The 10,748-nt window shown below is 62.8% G+C and overlaps 1 protein-coding gene across 1 annotated transcript; it reads right to left on the reverse strand.

Moving 5' to 3' along the window:
* Window positions 1-2,848: 2,848 nt before the first annotated feature.
* FZD9 (frizzled class receptor 9) lies at window positions 2,849-5,091 on the reverse strand. Its single transcript, XM_040532606.1, has one exon. It carries the CDS (start codon window positions 5,083-5,085, stop codon window positions 3,334-3,336), a length of 1,752 nt encoding a protein of 583 aa, XP_040388540.1. The 5' UTR covers window positions 5,086-5,091; the 3' UTR covers window positions 2,849-3,333.
* Between the last annotated feature and the right edge of the window lie 5,657 nt (window positions 5,092-10,748).

Genomic DNA, 10,748 nt, shown 5'->3' on the forward strand with positions numbered 1-10,748 from the left:
TCTGTTCGTGGCTGCTCCAAGCAGGATGGAGGGGAGATGGCCTGCAGGGTCTGGGGTGAGCTGGGGGTGCTGCGGCACGGGCAGCTGATTCTCCCCAGCACATCCTGGGCTTGGGGAGCTGCAGAAAAGCAGTGACACTGAAGTGGTCTGTGGCACAATGTTGAGAGTTGCTGTGACAAAGGCAGGGTCCCCAGCAGAAGGCAGGTCAGAGGGGCATCTCCAGCTTAGTCTGGCTCTGTGGCGCTAGCGGGGCCAGCCCTGCTGAGCTCCTGGGGCCTGCAGTGGAGCCAGCTGGGCTACTGGGCCTGATAGCAGGCAGTGGTCGGGCGCCGGCAGCTCCACCACTGTGCGATAGCTGGGGCCCAGCAGCACGCACTTATCTGGGTGAGTGCTTGAGAGGCAGCGAGCTATTTGGCAAGTGCCAGGGTGCTCAAGGGCAGGGTGTCCCCACCAGACTCCACAAGCCACCCAGGGAGCTGGAACATGGGCTGCTGCTGCTGCTGTGCTGTGTGCCTGTGTTCATGCTGCCGCTGCACTGAGCCAGCTTGGGGCTTGGCACCACATGCTTCCCTGCACGCCAGGGGTCTTGCAAGGCCCTTGGTAGCAGCATGGCTGGTGCATGGGTTGCACCTCTGGCACAGGCATGTGGCACCCAGGTGAGCCGCCCCCTGCCCAGCTCCCTGTCAGCCGGCTCCCTGCGCTGGACTTTGGAGCCTGTCCTGGAGCTAATATTGACTCTCCTGCTTCAGGTCATGGCCCTTTTATCTGCCCAAACAGACCCTCCATGGCAGGCCAGAGATCCCAGGAGGCTACAACCCCACCCACCACCCCCAAGCCCTGCAGCAGGGGTACCACATAAGGGTCCCTGCCCTGGCACCACTGTGACCAACCTAGGAATGGGACTGGGTGCCTACCTGCCTGCTCAGCACCCTCTGGGCTCCGGCATCACAAGAAGATGTCCCAGCTTCAGGGCACCCACCACTGGGTGCCAAGGGATGCCCTGGCACCACAGGGCCCCTGCACAGGGGCTGCGTGCCAGCAAGTGCATGTCAGTGCTGTCTCCAGCTCTGCTCAGGTGTGGCTGATGGCAGCACCAACTCCTGGGGGAGGTGGGCAGTATCACTCACCTTCTCCCAGTGTCCCAGCGCCCCCCCCCGCAAGGGGCAGTGGCGGGGGGGGGTGGATTAAAGGCACTTCGTTTCATCAGTCACACCAGCGACCGTGGCACACAAAGCCCTGCTGAGCTCAGTGGCTGCAGCAGGCAAGGGGCTGGGGCTGCGTAACCCATTCCTGCTGCAGCCTCAGGGCTGGCTGCTCACAGCTCGCCCTTGGCCATGGGCCCCTGCCACTGCTCCTCCAACTATGGCTGGGCAAAGGGTGCAGCTCCCTCAGCCAAGCTCTGCCTGTCTCTTAAAATCCTACAGCAGCCTTCTGCAGGGTGGCAGTAAGACCAGGACAGGCTGGGGTCAGCACTAGCCCCTGCCTCTGCCCTAGGGTGCTTGGCAGGGCTGAGGAAGCCTCCCAGTGACTGGGTTAGGGTACAAGGGCTGCTCTCACGCTAAATGCATGTTGTTAGCCTGGCCCTGCTGGGGCTGGCAGTGGGGAGAACCCGTGCAGAGGGGCTGTGGGGAGGGGAAATGGCTGCCCCCCACAAGCAGCCCCCTGAGCTCGCAGCTCTTGTCAGGACTCTGAGCTCAAGGCCTTCGCCAGTGCTAACCTGGGTGTGCTAAGGAGGCTCCCTCACAGACTTGTTGCTCTTGAAAGAGGGACAGGGAGGCCCCCAGTGCTGGCTAATTAATGAACAATTAGAGGACGGAGAGGTCTAAGCCCAGCTCCCCACTGGCGCCAGGCACTGACCAGAGGCAGCCCAGCCCAGCAGGCCCAGAGCTGTGCTGCCCCCGCCGAGCCGTGCCCTGGTTCCCTCTGCGAGGCAGCAGCCCCTGCACCCGAGTCCTGGCAGAGCCACCCCGAGCCAGGCCTGGCTGCCCACACCGTGCGCCCAGTGCCCCGGCCAGCCCACCCTGCCCAGCCCACCCTGCCCATGGTGCGGTGCGGACAGACCCCGGCTCCGCCCCACAAGAAGCCATGACAAGCACCAGCTGAGGCTTGAGTTTCCCTCCTGACAATGGGGAAGGCGAGATGGGCTTGTAACTGGAGCAGGGGATAAATAAAGCTGCCCAGAAGTTTCCATTACCCGCACCTCGGGCTTCTCTTTGGCACATCAAAACCAAGCCCTTTCCCACCCCCTACTCTGGGTCCTGCGGCCCCCAGCCCAGCACCTCAGCTCGCAACCAGCCACTCTGCCTGGGCACTGCACTGCCCCACAGGTCCTGCTTGTGCCCCTAGCCCCCCCTGCCTGGCACATACACCCCAGCATCTCATGGTACCAACAGGAATCACCTACCAAGCAACGGAGTGGAAAAGGTTATTCATCAGGGTGACACGCGCACAAGAAACCCGCAGTGGGAGGCAGCAGGCGCCAAGCCCAGCCATGGAGAAGCCACGGTGCTGAGTGGGGCTGAGCCGGACAGAGGGAGCTGCATGCTCCCCATGCTGAGGGGCACCATGCCAGCATGCCAGGCGTGGGGTGCAGGGGGCCCCCAGGTGCCCACCCCAGCCCAGCACCTGGGATGCTGGAGAAGAAGGGCATGGTGTGACCAGTCCCAAACACAGCAGAGGGGACGCTCCCTGCACAGCCTGGGAAGAGCCTGGCAGGCATGCACCCATCACACTGCCCGTCCCCGGGACCGTGGCCCCTGGCCTGCCACCTCAGCTCCTTCTAAGCCTGGGGGCTCCCATGTGGTTGTTCTCAACCCCCTCAAATTCCTCCAAACAGCATGAGGCTCAGTTTGAAATAACACATCCAGGGTTTATTGTTTTTTCCATTCCTTGCAGCTAATGATTTAAAAAAAAAAAAAAAAAAAAAAAAAAACTAAAATAAATTACAGAATTAAATAAACACAAACTGGATTATTCCCCTTCCTGCCCCGGCCCCTGCTGCCCTCCCCTCCACCCCCCCCCCAAAGAAAGCGTTAGAACAGTCACTGGATTTGGCAACAGCAACAAAAACAAAACAATCTCTAGGAAAAAGCAGCTACTTGTCAGGGTCGAGTGGTGCCCGGGGAGCTCCCTTTGGGTCCCGCGGACCTCGTCACCCCCAAACCAGTGTGCATTCACTCTCCTGCCACTCCGCCTTTGCCCTCGCCCCTTCCCTGCACCCGGTGGCTCCCGCTCCAGAGCGGACTCCCGGGAGGCTCCACTGCACTCCCCCGTCCCTTACCCGTGACACTCGCTCTCCCAGCATGCCGTCCCCAGGGAGAGGCAGACCCTGCTCTAGACGTGCGTTGGGTTGTCCAGATACGGGTCTGTTTTGGTCATATGCAGCATGACCGTTGGGGCTTTGTAGTGGCAGTGCACCCCGCTGCAGCTGACCCCACTGCAGGGCTTGCCCCTAGTCCTCATGCCCAGCTTCCTGTTGCACAGGCTCTGCCAGGTCTGCAGCGTCTTGGAGCTCCATACCCACACCCCACTGGTGATGCCCACCACCAGTGACATGAAAATCTTTAGCATAAAGACGGCCACGGTGGGCACCGAGGCCTCCAAGGAACAGTTGGCTGCACGCCGGCCAGGAAGGGGCACGCAGCCACGCTCCAGGGCCCTGAGGTTCCAGTAATCCATGTTCAGCCGCTCATAGAAGTAGCAGACAATGACGCAGGTGGCCGGTACAGTGTAGAGGATAGAGAAGACACCGATCTTCACCATCAGCTTCTCCAGCTTCTCTGTGTTGGTACCGCCTGTCTTCATGATCTTCCGGATATGGAAGAGGGCAACAAAGCCTGTAAGGATGAAGGAGGTGCCGATGACCAGGTAGCAGGAGAGTGGGATGAGGACAAAACCAGTCAGGGCGCTGACATCCATGCTCCCCACGTAGCACAGCCCTGTCAGTTCATCCCCTGCCACCTTCCGCATGGTGAGGATGACGATGGTTTTCATAGCCGGGATGCCCCAGGCGGCCATATGGAAGTAGCTGCTGTGGGCTTCGATGGCCTCGTGTCCCCACTTCTTCCCAGCAGCCAGGAACCAGGTGAGTGTGAGGATGACCCACCAGAGCGAGCTGGCCATGCCGAAGTAGTAGAGGATGAGGAAGACGATGGTGCAGCCCGTGCTCTCCAGTCCCTCCTGGATGATGTAGAGCTCCCCATTCTCCCGGTCGCAGGCGATGTTCTCAGCCCCTGCCACCGAGCGGATGATGAAGGCCACCGAGTAGACATTGTAGCACATGGAGAGGAAGATGATGGGTCTCTCGGGGTACTGGAAGCGGTGCGGGTCAAGCAGGAAGGTGAGCACGGTGAAGGCAGTGGAGACAAAGCAGAGGGTAGACCAGACAGCCATCCAGATGAAGGCAAAGTCTTTGTCCTCCCGGGACCAGTAGACATCCACCCCGGGGGAGCACCTGGGCGCACAGGAGAGGCTCTTCTCCACGTACTGGAACTTCTCAGGGTTGTCACAGGCCCCCAGCCCATCGGGGCCCCGGCCCTCGGCAGTGCCCGGTGGCCAGGGCCGGGGTGCCACAGGCAGCATGCCCTGGCCCTTGTGGGGCTCGGCGGCCGAGGCGTTCTCGGGGGCCTCCATGCAGAGGGCGTTGGGGTCGTTCTTGGTGGGCAGCTTGCCGCAGTCTAGCGACTCAGGCCAGCCGAAGTTGAACTGCTCCATGATGGGGACGCACTTATGGCGGGCCTGCTCGCACATGGGGCGGCAGGCGGGGATGCTGGCGCTCACCTGGTCGGTGCACATGGGCGCGTAGAGGGAGCAGAGGAAGAAGCGCAGGTGGACGTGGCAGCCGTACTCCACCAGCGGCGCGAACTCGTGCAGCTTCAGCGCAGCCTCGCGCTGGCTCTCGTGGCCCAGCAGGTTGGGCATGCGGGTCAGGTTGTACCCGATGCCGCGGCACATGGGGATGTCCACGGGCTGGCACCGCGCCGCCCGGCCCCGCGCCGCCTCCAGCGCGCCCAGCTCCAGCCCGCGGCCGGCGGCCGCCAGCTGCCACAGCACCGACAGGGCCAGCCGCAGCCGCAGCGCCGCCATGGCCCCGGCCCCGGCCCCGGCCCCGCGGCTACAGCGCCGCCATGGCCCGGCCCGCCCGCGCCCTCCACCGCCCCCGGGCCCCCGGACCGGCCGCTCGCTGCCGCGGCGGCGCCGCCCCGGGGCAGCGCCCCCCGCCCGCCGCCGCCGCCGCCGCCGCCGCCGCCGCAGCCGCCCCGCGCCCCATGCGGCGGCGGCCCCGCGCCGCGCCGAGCCCCGCCGAGCCCCGCGCAAGGCGGCGGCCCGGGACAGCACCGCCCGCCCCGCGCCGCCGCCACGCCCCCGGGGCGGGCACGGGCACGAGGCCGCGCCTCTGCCGGAGGGGGGGCGGGGCGGCGAGGGCGGCACACGCGGGAGTTGGGGCGCGGGGAGTGCGGGGCGGCCTGGGAGCGGCACCCGGGGGGGGAGAGGGGGGAGAGGGGGGCGCCAGCCCCACGGCCGGTGCCGCGGCCGCCCCGGCATCCCCGGGAAGGGCTCCGCTGCCGCCCGGGCAAGGGCGCCGGGTGGGCCGGGGAAGCCGGGGGGGGCGGGGGGACCGGGGGGGCCGGGGGCCCGGTGTTGCCGCTGTCTCCGGCGCCCACTCAGGCCGGGCTGCCGGGAGAGCAGCCCCGCGGGCACGGCGGGGCAGCACCGGGAGCCGGCGCGCTGCAGGCGGGGTCCCCGGGACCAGCACCGGGGGTGCCCGCGGCGCACAGGGTGCGGGCTGGCGCCGGGGCGCAGCGCTGTTCCCAGGCATTCCTGCAGACAGCGCCGAGCCCTGCTGTTTATTTAGTAACGAAAGAACAGGCTGTCAGCGCTGTTCCTAATCGCCATCCACACGCTGACACTCCAGCCGTATATTATTTAAACATACCCAATTCTGTGATATAAGGAAATTCCATGGGAGCCGCTTATCAGTTACTCTAACAGTGTGGGAGACAAGCAGAGCACTGGAATTCCCTTCTATCACAGGGCAACTGCTTGCCCAGCTCTGGTGCCGCTGGGAGATGACGCTCAGGGAAAGGCGCTAGCGGGGTGCTCACCGGGGCTGTGTCCCATCGGCCCGGGGTACTCTCAGGAAGCGCTGGCTCGCACACCCAGCTGGCACTCAGCGGCGCCTAGGTTCAGGCCATCTGTGCCTTGGGTAAGGTATGCCACGCTTCCCCTTGTGTGCTCCAAGAAATGGGCATTTGTGTCGTTGGCTTTATTTATTTATTTTTTTTCCCTGCTGCAGGGCAGATTTGGGGGCAAATCCCCACCCACGGGCCACTTGGCAGGAACAGCTATGTCACCAGGGATGATGCTGTGGCTGAGTTGGGGTAGCACCAGCATGACAGGTACTAGGACCTGTCCCTGGGGTCCCTTGTCTTTTTCTTGTCCCCTCCTCCCTTTCGGCCACTCCAAGATGTGGCCCCACGGCAGGGCTGTGTGTCCCACGTAGGGCAAGGGACCCAAGGGTGGCACTGCCACCACTTCAGGGCACCCCACACCCCAAAGCCCAGCTCCCAGCTTCTTGCAGCTGAGGCAAACCCGGCATCCCTCTATGGACCCGTTTGCTAAGAAAAAATTGGAAACATGACCTGGCAAGAGCCACGAGTCTCAGAAAACAGCTCTGAGTGCCCAGCAAGGGTTTGGGTGTGCAGCGGGCACAGCAGTGCCCACAGGAGGGGGCTGGCAGGGCCCCAGGGTGCCTGAGTCTTTGCACTGCCGTCTTGCCTGAGCCGCCTCCTGTTTTGCTGACACTGGGTCTTCCTGCACGTTCATCCAGTGGGGTTGCGCAAAGGGAAAAATCTATCTGGACACTTCTCGCTGCCCCCGCAGCTCCCAGTGCTGCTGCCTGGACTGTGAAGGGTTAATGGGGGGGGGCAAACTCACAAATAAATGTCTTTTAATTTAATTTTGCTTTAATATGTAAAACTGTTGCTCTTGGCAGGGGGTGCTGCAGCCCAGCCAAGAGCAACATGTGGATTTTCAGAGTCAAGGGGCTCCCTTTAATGCAGAGCAGTGGCCACTGCTCAACTCCGCCCTGCACCCCAGGGTGGCACCCTGTGAAGCCCCTCACCCCGACACCAGTTCAGGTGCCTCACGGGATGCCCAGGGGGCCCAAAGGCCCCATGTAGAGAGCAAAGGATCCGTGAGGCCTCCCCAGCACCCCACACACCCGCTGCGTGGAGGCTCAGTCCCTGCTGTGGGGGCAGGAGGGGGGAACAACTGTGCCACTGCCCCCCCCCCCCCCCCCCAAACTTGGCCAAATCTTGACCTTTTGGTGCATTGACAGCTAATGGGGCAATCAGTGGTGACCATGCCCGCCCACTGGTAAGCAACCTGCCCAGCTATCGAGGGCAGTGCTGGCCCCCCTGTACCTGCCGGCACAGCCCCCATGGCACAGCTGAGACGGGCGGGGAGCACTGGGGCTGCTGGGGGGTGGGCACGCTGAAAGCACCGTGCCCATGGCTGGGAGAGCGAGCAGCACGGCCACGCACAGAAGCCGAGGTCTCCAGCAGGTCTGGACGCCTTGCAGTGAAAACAAGAACACCAGGTAGAGCAACACAGCAGATTTATGGCTTTGGAAGTGTCCCTGGGCTGAGAATCCAATATCAATAGCTTGAATAAAGAAATCACAGAAGCTGCACAGAAATCCTGCCCGGGAAGCGTCCAGGCTGGTGGAGTGAGGCCATATCGCAGGAGCCCGGGAGCCTGTGGTTCCTGGCAGCAGCTTTGCCCCATTTCCTTTCTTCCCGTCAACAGGGCTTGCAAACCTGTGCAAGATTCTCAGCAAGGGGAGGGAGAAGGAGGGCTGGAAGGCCACGGGTTGAGAATAATCCCATGTTGCTGCCTGGCTGCAAAGAAAGGCTGCAAGATGCTCCCCCCCTCCCCCAGCATCCACATGGATGGACACAGGGTCTGGGGGGATCCCTTGGCACCAGTGATGGGGACAGCCTCGATGGGAGTGATGGAGCAGGGGAGGGGGGATGATGGAGAAGGAGAGGCTGTGATGGAGCACAGGAAGGGATGATGGAGGAGGAGAGGGGGATGGAGCTGGGAAGGGGCCTGAGGCGCTGCACCATCGAGCCCTGGCAGGGGCAGGCAGGATGTGCACAGGGACGTGGGGGCCCCGTGCCCTCTGTGCTACCTCTGCCCCAACCCTCGCCAGCTGGTTCAGGTCTGCCCAGGTGGTCCCAGCTCTTTGCAGTGCCAGGTTCGCAGTTAGGGGCTGTGGCAAGGACTTAGAGCCCAAAAAGCAAGGACAGGCCAGCAGCTGTGCCCAGGAGCAAGCCTCAGCTCCAAAGGACCCTGTGCTCTTGGTACCAGCTGGAGGGAGGACGAGGGCACAGCCCTGCGGGGATCCAGGCAATTTTCCCTTCCTGAAGAATTTCACAGGAATAGCTGGTGTGAAAGGCCAACTGGTTCAATTTCAAAGGGATGCCAGCACCAGGGATGGATAGGCTGGGGAGCAGCTGAAGGGGGCTATCCTGGGAGAGCCCCCCCCCCGGGCTGTGCCCCACATCAGGCACTTCATGGGGCCCCAGGCTGGCACCCACCTGGGCACCTGTGTGGACAGCTGGGTCTCCCCGCACCAGTGGTGTTGGTGGCCACAAGCGATCCCCAAGACTGGAACCCTTCTGTTCCCATGCCAGACAAATGCACATACGTGTGTGCAGCAATGTGCCCGCCAGGCTGGAGCAGGCCATGGGATGCTCTGCACCCTGTGGCCTCCATGAGCAGCTCCCACTCAGTGCCAGACTGCCCACTGTAGGCGTGTGGCAGTGGAGCTGGAAGCTGGGGATTTCTGGGGACAGACACCAAAGAAATGGGAGCAGGAACCTGGCACCGGCAGGAGGAGGCGGGTGAAGCAGATGGAGTTTCGTGGCACTGTCCCTGCCCCAGCCCCAGCCCCAGCCAGCACCAATGGAAGGGAAAAGCCATTTCTTCCCTGACTCAGGCATTAATTATAGCAATGCAATGAGAACCCCGGGGGGGGGGGGGGGGGGGGGGATTAACAACCCCCCTCATCCTCCTCCCAAGCTGCAGCTATTTTTATGGCTTCACGGGACTCTGCAGCGTGTGTCACTGGGCAGGCAGCCCTGTCTAGGAAGGACACTGTGGGCATGGCAGCACCAGAACATGGCATGGGGCAAGCCAGGGAGCAATGGGCATGGCCTCGCATCCTGGGGGCTCCTGCTGTCCCCCAGATGCTACCTGACAGCCCTGCAAGGCTGCATGTTGAGACACCCGGGTCCTGGCATGTGTACCCTTAAAGGCCAGGGCTTGTCCCCTCCTTGTCTCACTCCCCTTCCATCTGCACGCTCACTCTCCCGGCTGTCATGGCAGGGGATGTCACGTTCTCCCAGTCCTGGTGCCAGGCTGGTGTGGGGTAGGCAAGCGATGCCAAAAGCTCTGCAGGGTCTCTGAGGGGCTGTAAGAGCCCCATCCATGCCCTTCCAGCTTTGAGCCAAGCCAGGGCCTGACCCAACACTGCATCATGGGGAAGAAAACCTCTTTGCAAATGCCCCCGTGTCCTTTGGCCCCCTAGGAAAGGGGGATGGGGGATGTCCCTGCCACACTGCTGTCCCTGTGTGGGACATAAACGGCCTGCTCACAGCCAGCAGAGCCAGCACCTCTGCCACACTGCAGAGAAGGTTTGCAAAGACATTTCCTGGAGGATTTGGGATTTTTTTCCCCTTTCCCCTTGGTGTGTGGTTTTGGTAACTTCATTAGTTGCAAGAGCCACGTTCAAGAAGGTCAGTGTGAGGCACAGGCGAGGCCAGGCACAGCTGCGCCAGATGCAAGCCTGGAGGGAGCAAATGCTTTGGCCAGGGCTGGAGGAGGTGAAGGTGCCGAGGACATGTCTGTGTGTATGTCCATGTGTCCACCCATGCCAGCTGCACATCTTGCCCAGCTGGGAGCCGTGGACGCGGTCCCCTGTTTGCATTCCCCACCTAAAAGGGAGATTGTGCAGCCCTGGGCAGTAAGAGGTGCTGCTGAAATGTTGTAAAAAAAAAGGCAAAGCAGGGTACTGGGTGCTGAGACCCACACCAGGGATCAGGGTGAGTGGCATGGGGGCAGAGAGGACAGGCTGAGAGCCCTGCATGGAGACTCTGGCTCGAGGCTGCTCCCGTCTTGTGCTCTCCACTTTCATCTCCGTCAGCAGGGTGCTGGGGATGCTCAGTGCCCACTGCTAGCCCTGAGCTTCCCCTCACTGCTCCCAGCGGGTGGCAGAGGAACAGGATTTATCCTTACCGGCAGAGGGGATGTGGGCAGAGGGATGGCATCCCAGCTGCACCAGGCCTCGTTAGGGCAACAGCAGCCTCCCTCCAGAGCACAATGGGGCAGCATGGAGGAAACATCCTGCTGCTGGCAGCCCTACCCTAGAGCAGCTGGAGGCAGGCAGCACAGGGCATGGCCCTGGCCCCCTGAGAGCCCTGGGAGCCTGAGGGACCAGCACGTGGATGGGGACCATGCGCAGCGTGGGGCTGGTGGCTCCCCAGCCTCCATGCTCAGGGGTCAGAGGGGGATGGTAGTGGGGTGCCCCTGGGGGAGCCCCAATGGGGAGGTGGCTAGCACAGGGACAGGCGAGAAAATTAGGCTGTCCCCCACCATCTCCCTTGGCTGCTTTTCCTGCAGACAGTATTTTTAGCTGGTGAGTGTGGCTGATAATGCAGCTGGCAGCACAACCGGCTGCCTCC

The sequence above is a fragment of the Cygnus olor genome, chromosome 20, assembly GCF_009769625.2.
Source record: "Cygnus olor isolate bCygOlo1 chromosome 20, bCygOlo1.pri.v2, whole genome shotgun sequence".
Lineage (NCBI taxonomy): Eukaryota > Metazoa > Chordata > Aves > Anseriformes > Anatidae > Cygnus > Cygnus olor.